This window comes from Stigmatopora argus, chromosome 3 (assembly GCF_051989625.1).
Source record: "Stigmatopora argus isolate UIUO_Sarg chromosome 3, RoL_Sarg_1.0, whole genome shotgun sequence".
In the NCBI taxonomy this organism is placed as follows: Eukaryota; Metazoa; Chordata; class Actinopteri; order Syngnathiformes; family Syngnathidae; genus Stigmatopora; species Stigmatopora argus.
The window spans coordinates 19,939,086-19,956,486 of record NC_135389.1 but is presented as its reverse complement, the minus strand read 5'-3'; the positions used below and the strand labels follow the sequence as shown (position 1 = coordinate 19,956,486).

The window sequence follows — 17,401 nt, the reverse complement described above, 5'->3', positions numbered from 1 at the left end:
CGTCAATGGCAGCCAATGAGTTAACGGAAAATATTTTCGTATACAGTGGTACCTCGACATATGATCTTAATTCGTTCCGGGACTGAGCTCGTATGTCGATCTTCTCGTAACTCGAGCGAACGTTTCCCATTGAAATGAACTAAAAACAAATGAATTCGTTCCAACCCTCTGAAAAAACACCAAAAACAGGATATTGGATTGGAAAAAATGTTTTATTTCTGCTAATTTGCCATCTATTAACAAAGTAACACATAACTAGTGGTTTAATACTAATAACATGTGTTTAATAGAAGTAAAATTAGACGCATTTCGCGGAGGGTAGAGACAGCAACATACACAGAGGCGGGGGCGGGGGTTCGGGGGACTTTATCCACGGCAACGCACTCGTAACCGAACAAACAAATTTAATATATATTAATTAAATTATAAATTAAATTATATATAAATATTCTTTTTTTATGTATTTAAAATGTTTCTCTTTCATAAAAGAAATGTTTTAAAAAAATAATTGAATTAAATTGAATTGTATGCTTTTATTGTCATTATACAAGTATAATGAGATTTAAAGCTTCACCACAAAGTGCGCAAATAACAACCACACAATTGTCTGTTGAAGCGGTAACATAATTGGACAAAAAATTGAGTGTTTGGCAGGGCGGCCTCGCACGACTTTTATTCTTAGCTTTATTTATTTTTATTTTTGCTGATCAAATCATTCCCTTCCTGACGGGCAGCCTCCAACTCAAGCAAGACTGAAAGCGCACCCCCTCGCGACTTCTCCCCGCTGAAAACGAGCGGAGCGAACGTCACGGCTCAGCTGGTCAACGGCTACCGGCCCCGCCATCGCGCGACCGAGGAAGACGCGGACGACGAAGAAGACGAAGAGGAGGAAGACGAGGAGCCGCCCAGGAAGTGGAAGGGCATCGAAGCCATTTTCCAGGCCTATCATGATTACGTGGATGGTAAGTTTAATGGAAACTGCCATTTAAAAAAAAATATACTATAGTATACAGTAATCCCTCAATTATCGCGAATTCACTACTTCCCAATTTTCTACTGCTATTATTTTTTTAATTTTTTTTTTTTTAAGTTCATAAAAATGTGAAAATCCACGCTGAAACTCGTAAGCGGAAGCTATTCGTGCCACTAGGACTCAGCACTGAAGACAAAATAATAATAAAAATGTTAAAAAAGGTAGTTATAATAGGGGTCACCCTACTTTGCAATTTTTCGATAATCTCGGCCATGTCTGGTCTACATTAACTGCGATATTTGAGGGATTACTGTATTCTTTTTCTTTTAAAATCAATGCTTCCATATTATGTTGAGCTCTTGCATCTTTTGTATATTTTTATTTGGGACGAGCCATTGAGCTATTTTAAAACATCACACATACAATTTTTTTTTTTTGGTCTTCGCTAAATTCCCATGATTTTGCTCCGACAGAACGAAGCGTCGAGAGGCAAGTTCTTCACAGTCAGTGCAAAAGACTGGAAGCGCAGAACATTCACCTCAGTAGAACCGCAGAGCAACTCTCTCTCACCATGACGGTAAGCCAGCCAAAACGTGATTGGACGTCAATGGCGGCCACTCAAAAAAGTTCATCCAATATAACCCGTCCTCTCCAGGAGCTGGTGAGTCAAAAGCAGCGGGTGCGCGAAGAGCGCGAGAGGCTCCACGCCCAGCTGGAGCACTTCAGGAGGTGCCTGACACTACCCAGCATGCACTGGGGTAGAGGGGGACACGGCAACAGGTGACCTCGGGACGCCACGCGTCTAAACACTGCCGGCTTTGCACTTAAACAACAGAAAGGAACGTGTTTTTTTTTTTACCCCCAAGTTTTACACTGGTGCTTGTGATAGATGAAGAATTTTCAAAGTTTTTGTGATTTTATTTCACCCGCGGAAAAGAGGAAAAACAAAAAAAGCCATTGAAAACGCTGCTGGTCAGGTTCAAAAATAGGAAGGGTGTTATTGCATACATGTTTAGTTATGGGGAGGCTGGTTGTCATGACAGCCATGACTACTTTTAGATGCCTTGAGGAAACTTTCCTGTGTCAGTTAACTTTTTGGGCCAGATTTTCTATTATTTTTAATCCAAATGTTTCAGCTATTCGCTTTTAATCTGAACTAATAGATACATGTAGGAAATCTTGCTATTTTGTTTGAAAATGCTCTCAAATAATGTATTTCTTTTTGTGGCAGGGAGACTGTAAAGTTGCAGTAAATTATTTATTAACGTATTGCTGTACATTAAAATAATAAATTTGCATTGAAATGTTACTTCATGATTGCATCGAGTTCATTTAGGAGTTTTGTGATGATTTTTACTGATTAAATCTAGAATCTCCTCGGGAAAAACATCTTTAAATGAACACACAAATAAATCCTTAGTTTTAAATTTCACAATGAGTAAAAAATAATAATGACCAAAGTAAAGTGGATTAGTTTTGTAAACGCTGCCATCTTGTGGAAGAACCAGGTATTGTTTAAAATGTCACTCCATGCTAAACTGGTTTAAATACATGAACAAATATGTATTTTTGTCACTAATAAATATTTTTTTTCAGATTGACTCATCCTCTGCCGTTGACTACTATAAACGTCCAATCCATTTGAACTGGGAGGATGGCAGCCAAGTCCAAAAAAACAGAAAAAAACAAATATTTGACCATGTTCGACATCAACTCAATGACTTTACAAGATACTTTTATTTGGGTAACACTATTTTACATGAGATTACCATGTTCCTAGAAACCACACCAACGATTCTGCCGCTCACGCGCGGGTGTATTTATCAACTTTCTGCTGGACCAGAATCAGAAGATAGGAGTTTTCTGCCATGAGAAATTGTTAAAAAAAAGGATTTTCGGCAAATTGGAGGTAGACTTCTGAGTATGAGTAATTTTATACCTGGTGCAATCATAATTTCTTGATTCTTTGTGCTGATGCGCATCACGACAAGGTCATCCTGGGGGTCCACGTCTCTCACGGTGCTCCTGGCCATGGCGGTGAGATGGCGAAGAACCTCCGCGTATTTGCCGGCCTTAGAAATATCGAACGTCGATCGCACGGGAATACCTTGCAAATGGATGAAAAGACAGAAAAACACACATACATTTTTAGTCCTTGTTCTAGTTAGAGCTAGATTCAATTTTGGATGACAAAATATTGATAAACAAACATTTATTTACACATATGACGTGGGAGGAAGACACGCTACCCAGAGAAAAGCCATAAAAAAGTAAGGTGAAGAATGCAAATATCACAGCCGCAGGCCTGAGCAAAGACCAAAAATGTGAAGTAGCTATACTAACAAGTAAAATCAAAATATAAATACAGCATAGTCACTCAAAAATATGGAAATTATCCGTTTACCATCTGCATTAGCAATTATGGTTCCAACCACACTCCCGTGGGCTTCAATTCTTTGGAGAGTTTCCTCAACCTCAGCCTGTAAAAATAAATAAACGGTATATTAATAAGCAATAACTATTTAAAAACGAAACACTTAGCGCGATAGTAGCAAGAAACAATGCAAGGAAAAACGGGTTATAATGTTTTTTTTACCATCTTGTGTAACCAAGTGACTGAAATCCCGGAAGTAAATGTTTGCTAATGCTAAGTGTTTGCTAACTATTCTCGCTGCAAAGGTAGGAGCTTAACGTCAAAATACTTCATGACGTCGATTCTTTTTTTTAATATTGCTATTATTGTGACGCTTAGCGACCCGAAACGTACCTCATTTCGACGTTTTTCTACCGCGTTAGTGCAATAATTGCGTTAGCATAGCCTTAACTTCCAGGTCGTCCATGTTTGTTGTTGTCTTGTTCTATTCACTGTCGCTCCTTTAGATTATTTAATTATTATCGTTATACATGGACGTATTCTAATTAACTTGATTTTTCATCGACTTGTAGGCTACAACACACGTAAAATATTTTATAATCTTAACTAAATCATTATCATTGGCAGTGATAAACATCAAATTAAACGATGCTGTTAGTCAAAATGAATTGGTCGTCTGTCGTCGTTTATGGCAGCCAGTTATTATTTTTTGAAGAAAACGGCACTTTAATTCGTACAAAAACATGATACAAATCGGTTGGGAGCCATGCTAAATGACCATATAGTTTTTTTTAATATACCAGGGATAATAGAGAGTAAGAACAAGTTAAAAATGCAATATGTCTGAAATTAATATAATTATCAGCCCTGAGAATATATATTTTTTAAACCCATACAATATACCTACAAAATTTCCTTCGGATCCATCCACGAATAGTCAAGTACTGATTTTAGTAATCGTCTTTACCCGAAGAAAAGAAAATAATCACAACAAACTCGAGACCTCCCTTCAGGTGGTTTAAAATGCATTAGTTGTTCATTTATTAGGATTAAATTGAGAAATCATTGATTACACCACAAATAAAAAGCTAAGAAATCTAGCATATGATGGTTTCTGGACCAGAAAGCAGTTCTGAAACATAACAAATGCAGCAGAAACTTGCTTTTTGTCTTGCTAGTATAGAAACCATCATGAGTGAATTCCTGAATTTCTTATCAGGGATGTGTAAGTCATGAAAAGGCATCTGTCAGCCATCAAACCTCTGGAGGACAATCACAAGAGAATCACTCTCTGAGGACACATGAGATAAGAAAAAGCATACTGAGATACTGTTGATGTGATTTGTCATTATGAATCCTATTTTAAGATAATTACCAGGTGCAATCATGATCTCCTGGTTCTTGGTGCCAATGCGGAGGACGGTGAGGTCATTCTGAGGGTCCACGTCTCTCACCATGCCGGTGGCCATCAAGGTGAGGTGGCGAAGGAGCCCCGCGTACTTTGCGGCCTTGGAGTTTTCGAACGTTGATCGAACTGGGATGCCTGTTCAATATTATTGGATCAATTTCCATTAAAGGGCAGTTGATTATTTTTGGCTATTTGATAAACTAACATGTACGTGGACATCACATTTTGGGGAACAATATTAACGCATGGTGTTGTGCTGACATGTCGCAAAATGTGCTGTCCACGTATATATGGATTGGACGTCTATCGCCGTCCATTATACTCAATAAGTTAAATAAATGCCCTGACAACCCTTACCTTCTGCATTGGCAACAATGGTTCCAATCACACTGGCATGAGCTTCCACTCTCTGGAGAGCTTCCTCAACTTTTGCCTGCAAAATAAACAATGTTGTAAATCCCAATATTTCTTCAAAAGTAAACACAAAGGCAGGATTTCAAAGGCAAAAATCGAAACCATTTCTTGTGTCTCCGGCGTGCTCGGGTTGCCAATAGAAACAGAAGTGACGTCACGTATTCGCGGAAGTGACGTTGTCTGTCAGCGGTAGTGCAAAATAGCATAGGTTGTTTTCAAGTCGCTTGTGGAGGGTGTCTGTCACAACATTAAAATGCCGGAACCAGCGGTAGAAAATGTCGTCGTTCACCCTTTAGTATTGCTCAGTGTGGTCGACCATTTCAACAGGTACGTTTTGTGTGCGTATTCCAACCCAAAATGCCAGAAAATATAACGCGCGTGTTGTGCTAAGCTAATGTTAGCTGTGCTGAGTCAGAGCGCCGTTGAAAATGAATGGATGCGAGGCTAGCACAGTTAGCTTACATTCGCTACTAACACGGCATCAGTAATTGTACCTTTAACCGTGTATTTTTTTTAATAAATCGGTTATTTACAAGCGTTAAGACGAGGACGCGTTGGTATAGCGCGTTGTATTGTTTAATTTTCAACAAGAATCAGCGGAAAATGTTATTAACCCTTTTGTTAAACTTGACTCACCCAGAATAGGGAAAGTCGGCAATCAGAAACGAGTAGTGGGTGTCCTTTTGGGCTCTTGGCAGAAGAAAGTTCTTGACGTTTCAAACAGCTTTGCGGGTGAGTGTTGATACGATTTCACATGAACGTGAGACTGGAAAAAAGGAAATAATGTTACAATGGAATAAAGCTGTCAATGTTTACGCGCAGTACCGTTCGACGAAGATGACAGGGACGACTCCGTATGGTTCCTGGACCACGACTACTTGGAAAACATGTATGGCATGTTTAAAAAAGTCAATGGTAAGATTTGAGCCGTCATGGACCATCCAATTGTTTATTTACACGAGTAAATAATGTTCCGGGTGGATTTTGAATCTAAAAAACATGTACGTTTTTCCGTTTCAGCCAGAGAAAGAATCGTGGGATGGTATCACACGGGGCCCAAGTTGCATAAGAACGACATCGCCATCAACGAGCTCATCAAACAGTACTGTACCAATTCGGTAAGGATGCCGGTTTATTTCATTGATTAGCTTCGCTTTTCTTGGCAGCTTCACTTTTTCTTCCTCTCTTAGGTGTTGGTCATCATTGACGTGAAGCCCAAAGATCTGGGCCTTCCCACAGAAGCGTACATCTCCGTGGAAGAAATACATGACGTAAGTCAAAGCAATGTTCTGATGCTTGTTTAGATTTCGAAAGTTGGTGTCTTCTAGAATGACTGGAAATAGATGATCATTTGCAATTGAAGACTGACGCAGACAGAGACAAACTATTTTTTGGTCGCCGTCTTCGGCAACTAGAGTTACTCCATTGGGATCAAAAAAAATTCCTAAATTTGTGCATGAAAGGGTTAATTTTTAGAAATGAAACTTAAAAAAATAAAGATAGCTTTAATAGTTAACGTTAATCGCGTGAGATTATTAACTGTGATTAATTGCATTTTGTATAAAACACAATTGAAAGTTAGTAATTACCACGCTTCTATATTTATAAAAATAATGATCCGTCTTAACCCACTGAATAACATTGATGGTGATAGATGTCCCAATTTATTTGAACTGACGGGGCCAAAATCATTTTTTTTTGGACAATGGAAAAAATATTTTAATGTTAATAAAATATTTAAAATATTTTTCAAAATATTGTAATGCTAATAAAATATTTTTAAAAAACATTTAATGCTACTAAAATATTTAAAATATTTTTCAAAATATTGTAATGCTAATAAAATATTTTTTTAAAACATTTTAATGCTACTAAAATATTTAAAATATTATTTTAAAATATTTTAATGCTAATAAAATAGTTAAATATTTTTAAAAATATTTTAATGCTAATACAATATTTTTACAAACATAAAAAATAATTCGGAAAATACTGTTATTTTCTTTAGATTTTTTACTGACTATTCATCTCAAAATTATTTTTAAATTTAGTTTGACTGAAGAAAAATGAAATCAACTTGAGAAGAAATGTCAAAAATGCCCATTTTGAGGATCAGTTAACACAACAAATGCTGTATGGGACCCAATCCGATTTTGTTGTCAGGATGGCACGCCGACATCCAAGACGTTCGAGCACGTGACCAGCGAGATCGGAGCCGAGGAAGCCGAGGAAGTGGGGGTGGAGCACCTGCTCAGGTAGGGCCGGCCAGCGCCGAAGTCATGGCCTCGTTTAGGAAAGGCCACGTCAATCCCAGCTAATCCCGACAGAGACATCAAGGACACCACGGTGGGGACGCTGTCGCAGCGCATCACCAACCAAGTCCATGGCCTGAAGGGGCTCAACTCCAAGCTGCTGGAGATCCGTTCCTACCTGGAAAGGGTGACCGCCGGCAAGCTGCCCATCAACCATCAAATCGTCTACCAGCTGCAGGACGTTTTCAACCTGCTGCCCGACGTCAACTTGCTGGTAAGAATCCGTCCGAGTCGCAATCGGCCCACTTTGTGCCGCTTTTGACTTACCGTATTTTCACGGCTATACGGCGCATCATATTTTTAGCCGCAGTGTCAATAACGAGTGCTTTAGCCATTTTACAATGTTCTCACGTCATCATCACCCACAAATCCATCAAAGGCCTCATTTTCTGAGTTATATACGTTCGTCCAGGCTGCCACAATCCATTCGCAAATAGTAGCTAGCGTCCATGCTTCGTAAAGCTGTGTTGATGCCGATCGCCAGGCCACAATCCATTCGCAAATAGTTGCTAGCTAGTAGTTAGCGTCCATGCTTCGTAAAGCTGTGTTGATGCCGATCGCCAAGCCACAATCCATTGGGTGTATTGACAAAAGAACTATATATCCCAGCAGTCACTGCGCAGTACTTTTTCTACGGGAAAATAGTACATCGGGGGCTCCTTGCCGTAGTTGTGAGAGCTGTAGAGGGTGGTGTACCCTATCGACTGATTTATTTTATTTTATCGTGATAACAATTTTAGTATTGGTCCATTTATAAAGCGCACTGGATTATAAGGCGCCCTGTCTATTTTGGAGAAAATTTAAGACTTTTATGTGTGCCTTCTAGTCGTGAAAATACGGTAATTTAATTTTTCTTGCTTTCAGGAGTTCACCAAGGCCTTCTACCTGAAGACCAACGACCAGATGCTGGTGGTCTACCTGGCGTCGCTCATCCGCTCCGTGGTGGCCCTGCACAACTTGATCAACAACAAGATTTCCAACCGGGACGCCGAGAAAAAGGAGGGCCAGGAAAAGGAGGAGGGCAAGAAGGAGAAAAAGGACGACAAGGAGAAGAAAGAGGACAAGGACAAAACGGACGGCGCCAAGAAGGACGACAAGAAGAAGAAATGAGCGCAAACCAGGCCAGGACTCTCTTTGGTCTTGACGGAGAGACACGCCGCTATGATACGAGTATAAAGACTTTTCTGGATGACGGTGTCGGTTTCTTTTGTGTTCTGAAAATAGCTTGTTTATTGGCTTTTCCGAGACACGCCTGGCTCTTTTTCTAAGATGCTTTCACATATTAAATTGGAATCACCTTCAAATTATTCTGGATTTTGGTATTTGAAACCCGCGCACAACGGTAAGATGCTCGGGTTCACGCATGGGTTGGGATATTGATAGACTGTCATTAAATATCATTGACGGAAATTGACGTCCCAATTTTTTTCGACTGGGATATGCATTCTCTGTCAAAAGATGAAATGCCCATTGAAAAATGTTTTTTTACTGCCAGTCTTTTTGCTTCCCTGGGTGTAATAGGTAATCCTCTCAAAATCCTAGGTCTTTTTTTTAAATGTCATTGATTTATATGTTAATCCCCAAACCCAAACTGATTAAAAAAATGACTCATTCTGGGCTACTTCTCCATAAATTGTTGAGTCACTATTGTAAACTAATCCAATTTCAGGCTTCACTATTTTTTTTTAAAGGTTCGTCAAATGTCAGATTTGAAACGAAAGGGCATGTGACTCGACAGTTTGAGATACAGATGTAATCATTATTGGTTACAGCATTAATCCCCCCAAAAATAAACCTTCATAGTAAAACATATAGTATGATTTTTTTAAATCATAAATTTCAGGTGAGCAAGACATGACCATGTCAGATTGTTGCTTTTTATACATTATCTGCATTTTTTTATTGATTTTATTCTACTATAATGTCATTCTGAGACAAATATTGCAAGGCTTTTAGAGAACTTTAAGTGAATAAAAAAAAAAAAAAACTTAAGCACATTGACATTCCAAGCACTAATTATCACCTGTGCTAATATAACACATGATGCCTTTTAAATTGAAGCGATTCATGAAAAAAAAAAAAAAGAGAGGATGACGATGAGTTAAAGCCGGAGAAGGGCGCTTTAAACTGCGTCACTTCCAGCCTTTCTCATTTTAGGAGCCACCTCTTCTCGCACAGCTGGCCGGCATCAGTTAGCGGAGCAGCCCCCGGGCGGCCAGACACCTCTCCCCGGACTCCGGCGTCGTCCAAATCAGATTATTATCATTAGCGCCCGCCCGGAAAGTGGATCTTGACGTAAGAGGCTTACATTCACCGCATCCGTCGACACTCTTTTCTTCTTCTCCATCCCGACAGCGCGGAGGCGTCCACGCCGAACAGACGACATGACTCCTCCGCTTCTCTGAGACGAACCGGCGTGGGACCTAAAAAACAACAACAACTGCAGCCCGGACATGGCGTCGTATCTTCAGGTGAGGCCACCGCCCGATTGCCGCACGAACACGACCCCCTCTAATGAACTTGTGGGGGAGCGGGGAGGTGCCGTTGCTGTTGCCAGCGTCCTGAATTTAATATCTTTTTTAATTTATTAATAAATGTACGGCTAAAAATGTTTTTATTGCTATTTTTGTAACCGTGAAGGACAAAACAGGTGGTTGAGTAGCTAGGTTGTTGCTAAGGCGCGTTCACGTACTGCCACTTGGGTTGGGATTTCATAAGGCGGGACGGCGAAAAGACGACGACGGGATTTAGTTTTAGTCATTTGTTTGGAATACTTCTCACGTAATTATTCATCGACGAATGGCTTAACACGATATGAACAAAAATATCATGTTTGACACATGAGTTTCTAGCAATGTGTTTTTTTCTTCTTCACCCTGATAAAAATTGACTTATCATTTGTATTGTATTTAATTGAATTGAAAACTTTATTGTCATTGCACATAGCATACATAGACTTGCATTGTATTTTGTACATTGTACAACGGGATGCATTCCAGGTACATTTACAGAATTTGTTTTTTGTGATTTGGTCCTTAAACAGTTAGACACCATTAACATTGAAAATAAAACTATGAATAATTGGCCAGTGCAATATGGACTCATTTTGATCATGTAACGTTAACCATTTTCAATGCAAATTATTATATTTTTCTTAAATGTATTTGCGGAGTTTAAAATTTGCAGACTCTTATTTGGTGTTTATTGACGTATGTTTTGCCCACGTAAAAAAAAATCATAATTTGAAATGTGAAAATTATACAGTACCCTGAAATACAAGTAATTAATCACACTGCGCTCCTCATTACAAGGATTATCGCTAATTTCCCTGTTGAATCGTTGCCCCGACTGAAAAGAAAACGGCGCCACGCCTCTTTTTTTCAGATCGACGATGACGAGAAAGGCTACGACTTGGATCTTTTTTGCATCCCCAAACATTATGAGAACGATTTGGACAAGGTGATCATCCCACATGGACTCATCATGGACAGGTGAGCCACTTAGAAGATTTTTTTTCCGGTACCATCTCGTGACCATTTGGCTTGGGCTCCTCCCTCCCAGGACCGAACGCTTGGCCCGCGACATCGTGCAGGACATGGGGGGCCACCATATCGTCGCCCTTTGCGTACTGAAGGGCGGCTACAAATTCTTCGCGGACCTGCTGGACTACATTAAGACGCTGAACCAGATCAGCGATAAGTCGGTGCCGTTGACGGTTGATTTTATCCGGGTGAAAAGTTATTGCGTAAGTTGGCATCAGTCCGTCGATAATTTATGTACTTTTGAAGTTGGACTTTAAAAAGCGAAGCTTGTTAGCTCGCTATAAAGAAGTATTGTTACTCATTGACTTGCATTAACGGCACTAGGTGTCCAATCCATTTTGACTGGGAGTCAAAATATGGCTTCCCATAACAGCGTAACCTGTGTTTGCCCTTCAGAACGACAAATCAACCAACAACGTCAAAGTAATCGGAGGCGACGAGCTCTCCAGTCTCTCAGGCAAGGTCGGTTCTTCTCGTTATCTTCATGAACTTATCTTCTATCCTTCTTTAAAAAAAACACCTATCCAGACATCTCACCAATTCTTCTTCTTCTTCCCCGCAGCACGTTTTGATAGTTGAGGTGAGCTCCTCGTCTCAGCCGATGGAGGCAAAAATCAACGTCTAAAATCTGTGTTTCTCGCCCCATTCGTGGTGGATAAAAAGGACATTGTGGAGACGGGACGGACCATGCAGACGCTGCTTTCCCTCCTCAGTGAGAACAGGCCCAAGATGGTGAAAGTGGTGAGGTAAGAGCGGCGGTGTCCAATCAAAATTGAGCTGTCGTTGAGGGCCAAAGAGTTAACAAGGAACCCCAAAACTAGAGATGTCCCTGAACAGTGATTTAATTTTATCAGTAATTGGGCCCATCCGCGTCTTTTCATCTCAGAATTCGGTAAAAAAACAAAACATTTTTTTAAATTAATTGAATTCTTTTGGTTTGCTGTGGCAGTTAATGTGTTAAGGGAACAAGATGATCCTCATGTATAATGAAAAAGTTCATAAATACTATTTTGACACTTTTGAAACAAACCTTGAAGTTAAAAAAAATGCAGAGGATTTTTATTTTTTAATGTTCTGCTTCGATGATACTTTAGATCACATGTCAAAGTGGCGGCCCGGGGGCCAAATCTGGCCCGCCGCATCATTTTGTGTGGCCCGGGAAAGTAAATCATCAGTGCTGACTTTCTGTTTTAGGATCAAATTCAAATAGAGTATAGATGTATATTAAATTTGCTGATTTTCCCCCTTTTAGATCAATAATTGTAATTTTTTAATCCATTTTTGTCTGTGTTTTTAGTTGTAAAATCTAAAAATATATTTAAAAAAAAAAAAAGCTCAAATGAACATTGTTTTAGATCTATAAAAAACTGAATATTCAGGGATTTTAATCAATTTATTTAAAAAAAATCTAAATTTATCTAAAATGGTCCGGCCCACTTGAAATCAAGTTGACGTTAAAGCAGTCCGCGAACCAACACCCTTGCTTTACATGATCTTAATATCGCAATATGTGATTGGCCAAAACCAACAGGAACTAACCTGGAAATGGCCAAAAATCAACAGGAATTAACTCAGATCTAATTGGCATGAATGTGGCCCGCCAACCTGGGTAAGAGCATCCGTCTGCATCCAGCCACATCCAGAACGCAGGCCTGCTTCCCAAAAGGCAACGTCAATACTAATGGGCACTCGAACGTTTAGCGTGGAGCGGCTTAAGCGTTAATCTCTACTCGGAGAGAGTGGCCACCAAGTGTGTTTGAAGCTTTGTAGGATTCCTCTGACGAGTGTTAAAAATAGAATTCTCTTCCTTCATATGTGGAGCCGCTGCCTTCAGACCCCAAAATGAGAAAAGTTATTTTTAAAAGATTTTATGTAATGTAATGCACATTCTAAATAACAAGGTTAGTCAAATATGTAAACATGAATATATTTCGACCCAAACCTAAAAAAACAAGAGCCAAACTATGAAAAAATTGCAACTTCTAGTCCGGAAAATATGATCGTGATCTCAATGGGCATCAACTATGATCCATATTTCTTATAGAATGGCATTTTTATTGACGAGCAATCATTTCCTTCCTGTTTGCAGCCTTCTGGTGAAAAGGACACCTAGGAGTTCAGGCTATCGACCGGATTGTGAGTACATGTGGAGATTGAATCCAAACTTTACATCATTATCTATTTCTCGGGGAAAAAAAGGCTTTTTTATCTAATAAAGGCGTGTTTGGGATTAATTTCAGGAAAAATCCTCGCACTTGGTGTTACGTAACATTTTAGCCTAGATAATCTCCAGATTGTCCCTTAAGGACGTCAGCGCGTTTTCGTATAACGATTATGTTTCAGTGTCGTAGACACCGATAGACGTCCAATCATTTTTGACTCGGCGGGCTGACAGCAGCCAATCTTTTTTGTTTTTTTATTCATTGATTTATTTTTAACTCACTGGCTTTATACATGTTAAAACTCAGCAAGGACATGTTTCATATCTGAAGATGTTCTTTTTAAAGAATGTTTGGATTGGATTGGACAACTTTATTCATCCCATATTAGGGAAATTTCTTTGTGACAGTAGCTAGAGGGTGATTAGACAGAACAACAAAGCAAAAGCACAAAGTACAAAGCAAATCAAAGTAAATGGGATCATTAAGAATCACCCAATCAAATCACTAAGACAGGAAAGCAGCAAAAACACAAAAACGAGCAAAAGTGGACAGAGCTACCGCCATATCTTGGTTGCGGTAGCAAAGACAAACACATACTCAAAAAGACGTTGTAAAGTTGGACAAAAACTGGAACCACACACAGGAAGTATTCCACAAGATGGGGAACTTCTGCAGACTGTGACCGAGGTAGAGAATATGCAGAGTCACTCTTCCAAGCTTATCCGCACAGTTCCTCAGTAGTCTGGAGCTGAAGACAACAGTAGCAGAGTAGAACCCCTCGACTCCGTTTCCGGCCTGATAAGCGCCGACAGCTCTTCCATCTTATTCCATGATGGAATGGTTGGTCAGAAGCGTTGCCTCTTCTTCCGGCACTTTTGTCCAGCTCTGAATTTCCGGCGGCATTGAGGTGTTGCTCCTTCTGCTGCGTATTTTTACAGCTAGTCCCATGTGTATGACAACGTAGACATGGCTGAATGGTTCCAAAAAAGAAGTGGCAGAAAGAAGCCAGGCTAACAGAACAAGGAAAGTTGTAAAAACATTAAAGTATAAAGTACAAAGTAAAGTAAAAAAAGGAATGTATTAAGAAATATTAAAATTTAATTTAAAAAAAGATCGAAGGGCTGTAAAACAGGAAAAACATAAGAGTGGACAGAGCTACTGCCACTGGCTGCCGCGTGAACGGCGCCATCTTGGGCAGGCTATGTTAAACCTATCATTAAGATGGTGACTCATGTGATCAAAAGTTTTGAGACCCTTCTTCATGTAGCTGGATGGGAATGTGTCTCAAAACATTTGACTGCACTATATTTATTTTAAAGGCTATTTTTAGACCATGAATAAATGTGCAGCATTTTCCAAAAATAACTATTGACTAATTACAAACGTAACATCTGACGTCTATTTTTTTTAAATGTAGCACTCAAGAAATGACATTTCTGTGTTTCGTCCAGTTTATTTTTCAAATGTGAGTTTTGATTTCCCAGACATCGGCTTTGAAGTACCGGACGCCTTCCTGGTGGGCTACGCGTTGGACTACAACGAATACTTCCGAGACCTCAGCGTGAGTCTGAAACAACTGTGTACACCTTGTCAAAAAAACAAATCTTCATATCATCTTTTATTTTCCAGCACATTTGCATCTTGAACGACGAAGCCAAGGAAAAGTACAAAGTGTGACGCGAGCGGGAAGCCGACGACTGGGACCACTGTGACGAGCATCCTCCTTTCTTTATTTTTCTACACTACAAGTCTGCAAAATGTGCAAGGAAAATTTGGAATGGTGGCTAATTTGCGTGTAGGATTTATTTATCGAGGTTTAAAGTTTTACCTGTCCAGGTGATCCACAAAGAGAATGTAATCATTTGCTGACTCAGGCTTCTTTATGTTGAAACAAAGAGTGGAAAGGAGTCTTTTAGTTTGCACATCCACTCTGTAGTATGTATATTTATTTAATGATGTCATTGTACTGTGTAGTCCTACTCATGGATGGACTTGTTCACGTACTGTTCTTAAGTTTTATTTGGCGAATGGCACTTTGACGATGGTCACGCAGCTGCAATACAATTGAGTCGAAAACAGTCTGGTTTCGTCGTGTTGTTTGTTAATGCGATAGCTGCTAATGATGGTGATGGATGTGGAATTTATTTCATTTCTGGAATGGCTGGCAACACATTGTTAGTAATTTTGGGATTTAAAAAGATTTGAGTTCTCCTGAATACATAAAATGACATTTGGTCTAAAAGTTTTTTTTTTTAAACTAAATATTGGCCTTTTTTAGGTAACATTTGGAAGTTGCCGTCATCACCTATTTAACATATTGAGAACTGCAGTACGGTCCTCCAATCCTAGGCGGCGCTGTGGTGCCTGCAAGTCATCTGCTCTGCAGCTCACGAACTTCATCGGCTTGTTGATACTCAAATGTTTACTTTCTAAGTCGATTGTTTAACTGCTCTTATATGAATTTTAATCAATTGTTTAATTGCTATTATATTTTAAATCTTAAATGGGTGATTTGACGTCAAAACGGAAGCGTTTTGGACTAAAGCCAGTGGAAAGTTGACTTTAAACTCACCTGTTGAGTTAGCATGGACATCAAGGAGGAAGCGATGGCGGCTTTCGAGCACTTCGACGTCAGAAAAAGACGTGAAACACCGCAAGTGGCCGATTTACCCGAAGCCGCCGTTTTGGTGTCTCTTTTCGTGAAAGATGGCAAACTACATACACTGCTGACAAAGCGCTCGGAACAGGTAAATTGCATTACAGCTACGATATAGTACAAGATTAAATTGTAGCCCAGACATGTACAAGAATAATGCATATTTTAGCAATACGATGTTATGAGATTAATCATTTTTCAATCAAGAATAAAGTCAGAATTTTCCAGGGTTAAAGCATTTTTGGGAAAATTCATCTCTGACCTAAGTGGAAGGAATATTATGGGAAAATGTAACCTAAGAATATTGTATATTTAAAAAAAATCTTCAATTTTACAAAAAAATGCACTAAACCAAAATAAACAAGGTATTTTAGAGTGTTATGAGAATAATTTGTATTTTTTTTCAGGATTTTTTTTTCCATATGGCAAAGCTATTTAAGGATAAGTTTGTCAATCCATAGATATTTTTTGACAAAAAAAGAGAATCACTTAACTATTTCATCTTCTTTGTTAAGTAAATACATGCCTCCTTACTATTTTGTGTGTAGCTCAGGACGAGTGCGGGCGAAGTGTGTTTTCCCGGCGGCAAGCGTGACCCTGGCGACTATACCGTGATTCAAACCGCGTTGAGAGAGGCTCACGAGGAGATCGGTTTACCTCCGGGTGACGTTCATGTCATCTGCACACTACAGCCTATCATCTCCAAGGTAAGCAAAAAAAAAAATACATATCCATTATCGTAGCAATCTGGCACGTAATATGCAATTTTGTAACAGTCACAGACGGTCGGAACCTGGAATCATTGCAATTGTTGCAATAACCACTAAAGCTGATCTCATAAATTTCTGTTCTTTTTCCTGCCAGCATGGTCTTCTGGTAACTCCAGTGGTGGGCTTCATCCCAGAGTCTTTTCAGGCTCGTCCCAATCCAGATGAAGTCAGCGCCGTGTTCGCCGCCCCGCTGGAATTGTTTGTCGGAACCTCCGTTGCGCTGGAGACGCCATCGTGGCTGTCTTTTGACTTTGTGGACCCCGACACGGGAGCAAAGTATCGCATTTGGGGTCTGACGGCCATGATGGCCCTGGTGGTCGCCGCCATCGCTCTCAAGACGAAAGATGACGGTTTGAACGTGGAGGATTTGTTGTTTAGGCTAGGACGAAGATCGACAGCTCAGAGTAAATTGTAACTTGCCATTTTATCTTAATGGCTGCCATTGACGGCGATAGACATCCAATCTGATTCAATTGTTTTAAAGCAGAAATAGTTTTCTATATAAAAAAATATTGCTTTAATTATAAACATTTTACATAAGGTCTCTAAATTCTGACTGACTATTATCCGACTGAAATCACTCACAAATAATAATTGCCACACAATAACTTTATTAAACATCAGTAAAAAAAAGCGAAATGCATGGATGAGATGCTTTTATTAGGAAGCTTGACCCTTCCAACATGGCCGTCAGTATGCATGTCACGTGACCAAGCGACTACAGCCCGTTGGTGAACCACAGTAAAGCTTGGTTTTCATCTCTAATGCGCATGTGCAGCTGAGGGGGCAG

The 17,401-nt window shown here is 39.6% G+C and overlaps 6 protein-coding genes across 21 annotated transcripts in view; 4 read left to right on the top strand and 2 right to left on the bottom strand.

The window, feature by feature from the left end:
- Positions 1-2,282, top strand: part of LOC144071444 (genetic suppressor element 1-like) — a 45,996-nt gene extending 43,714 nt beyond the window's left edge. For all 15 annotated transcript variants that reach the window (XM_077596570.1, XM_077596577.1, XM_077596565.1 and 12 more), the window contains 3 exons: positions 735-962; positions 1,447-1,550; positions 1,629-2,282. In XM_077596570.1, the coding sequence (XP_077452696.1) occupies positions 735-962; positions 1,447-1,550; positions 1,629-1,757 (461 nt within the window). In that variant the 3' untranslated portion in view covers positions 1,758-2,282. The remainder of the gene's footprint in view (positions 1-734; positions 963-1,446; positions 1,551-1,628) is intronic.
- A 409-nt stretch (positions 2,283-2,691) lies between these two features.
- LOC144071913 (dynein light chain roadblock-type 2-like) lies at positions 2,692-3,699 on the bottom strand. Its single transcript, XM_077597414.1, has 4 exons — positions 3,570-3,699; positions 3,378-3,453; positions 2,913-3,080; positions 2,692-2,836 (listed from the first exon to the last, which is right to left on the bottom strand). Exons 1-4 carry the CDS (start codon positions 3,570-3,572, stop codon positions 2,778-2,780), a joined length of 306 nt encoding a protein of 101 aa, XP_077453540.1. The 5' UTR covers positions 3,573-3,699; the 3' UTR covers positions 2,692-2,777.
- Positions 3,700-4,355: 656 nt separating this feature from the next.
- On the bottom strand, positions 4,356-5,350 carry LOC144071914 (dynein light chain roadblock-type 2-like). Its single transcript, XM_077597415.1, has 4 exons — positions 5,272-5,350; positions 5,113-5,188; positions 4,723-4,890; positions 4,356-4,638 (listed from the first exon to the last, which is right to left on the bottom strand). Exons 1-4 carry the CDS (start codon positions 5,272-5,274, stop codon positions 4,595-4,597), a joined length of 291 nt encoding a protein of 96 aa, XP_077453541.1. The 5' UTR covers positions 5,275-5,350; the 3' UTR covers positions 4,356-4,594.
- Positions 5,317-9,098, top strand: psmd7 (proteasome 26S subunit, non-ATPase 7). The gene is made up of 8 exons (XM_077597410.1): positions 5,317-5,496; positions 5,810-5,901; positions 5,992-6,084; positions 6,190-6,287; positions 6,360-6,440; positions 7,333-7,424; positions 7,497-7,695; positions 8,346-9,098. The coding sequence occupies exons 1-8, from the start codon at positions 5,423-5,425 to the stop codon at positions 8,589-8,591; spliced, it is 975 nt and encodes a 324-aa protein (XP_077453536.1). The 5' UTR covers positions 5,317-5,422; the 3' UTR covers positions 8,592-9,098.
- Positions 9,099-9,572: 474 nt separating this feature from the next.
- hprt1l (hypoxanthine phosphoribosyltransferase 1, like) lies at positions 9,573-15,263 on the top strand. Its single transcript, XM_077597411.1, has 10 exons — positions 9,573-9,776; positions 9,837-9,952; positions 10,866-10,972; positions 11,043-11,226; positions 11,420-11,485; positions 11,586-11,603; positions 11,687-11,769; positions 13,113-13,159; positions 14,670-14,746; positions 14,815-15,263. Exons 2-10 carry the CDS (start codon positions 9,935-9,937, stop codon positions 14,860-14,862), a joined length of 648 nt encoding a protein of 215 aa, XP_077453537.1. The 5' UTR covers positions 9,573-9,776; positions 9,837-9,934; the 3' UTR covers positions 14,863-15,263.
- Positions 15,264-15,408: 145 nt separating this feature from the next.
- nudt7 (nudix (nucleoside diphosphate linked moiety X)-type motif 7) lies at positions 15,409-17,214 on the top strand. 2 transcript variants are annotated; one of them, XM_077597413.1, is made up of 4 exons: positions 15,409-15,692; positions 15,770-15,932; positions 16,390-16,548; positions 16,706-17,214. In XM_077597413.1, the coding sequence occupies exons 2-4, from the start codon at positions 15,771-15,773 to the stop codon at positions 17,024-17,026; spliced, it is 642 nt and encodes a 213-aa protein (XP_077453539.1). In that variant the 5' UTR covers positions 15,409-15,692; position 15,770; the 3' UTR covers positions 17,027-17,214. The 2 variants fall into 2 exon arrangements, with proteins under 2 accessions (XP_077453539.1, XP_077453538.1); XM_077597412.1 differs by having other exon boundaries at positions 15,409-15,932.
- Positions 17,215-17,401: the final 187 nt, after the last annotated feature.

Bases quoted from the DNA above. Each gene is read 5' to 3' on its own strand.
- psmd7 (XM_077597410.1), top strand. From the start codon at position 5,423: ATGCCGGAACCAGCGGTAGAAAATGTCGTCGTTCACCCTTTAGTATTG. The intron at 5,497-5,809 runs GTACGTTTTGTG...TGACTCACCCAG, and splicing joins GTGGTCGACCATTTCAACAG to AATAGGGAAAGTCGGCAATC. The intron at 6,441-7,332 runs GTAAGTCAAAGC...TTTTGTTGTCAG, and splicing joins CCGTGGAAGAAATACATGAC to GATGGCACGCCGACATCCAA.
- nudt7 (XM_077597413.1), top strand. From the start codon at position 15,771: ATGGACATCAAGGAGGAAGCGATGGCGGCTTTCGAGCACTTCGACGTC. The intron at 15,933-16,389 runs GTAAATTGCATT...TTTTGTGTGTAG, and splicing joins TGACAAAGCGCTCGGAACAG to CTCAGGACGAGTGCGGGCGA. The intron at 16,549-16,705 runs GTAAGCAAAAAA...TTTTCCTGCCAG, and splicing joins TACAGCCTATCATCTCCAAG to CATGGTCTTCTGGTAACTCC.
- LOC144071914 (XM_077597415.1), bottom strand. The intron at 4,891-5,112 runs GTAAGGGTTGTC...AATATTGAACAG, and splicing joins CATTGTTGCCAATGCAGAAG to GCATCCCAGTTCGATCAACG. The intron at 4,639-4,722 runs GTAATTATCTTA...ATGTGTCCTCAG, and splicing joins GGAGATCATGATTGCACCTG to AGAGTGATTCTCTTGTGATT.
- hprt1l (XM_077597411.1), top strand. The intron at 13,160-14,669 runs GTGAGTACATGT...TTGATTTCCCAG, and splicing joins TTCAGGCTATCGACCGGATT to ACATCGGCTTTGAAGTACCG. The intron at 14,747-14,814 runs GTGAGTCTGAAA...TTTATTTTCCAG, and splicing joins AATACTTCCGAGACCTCAGC to CACATTTGCATCTTGAACGA.
- LOC144071913 (XM_077597414.1), bottom strand. The intron at 3,081-3,377 runs GTAAACGGATAA...TCCATTTGCAAG, and splicing joins CATAATTGCTAATGCAGATG to GTATTCCCGTGCGATCGACG. The intron at 2,837-2,912 runs GTATAAAATTAC...TTCTCATGGCAG, and splicing joins AGAAATTATGATTGCACCAG to AAAACTCCTATCTTCTGATT.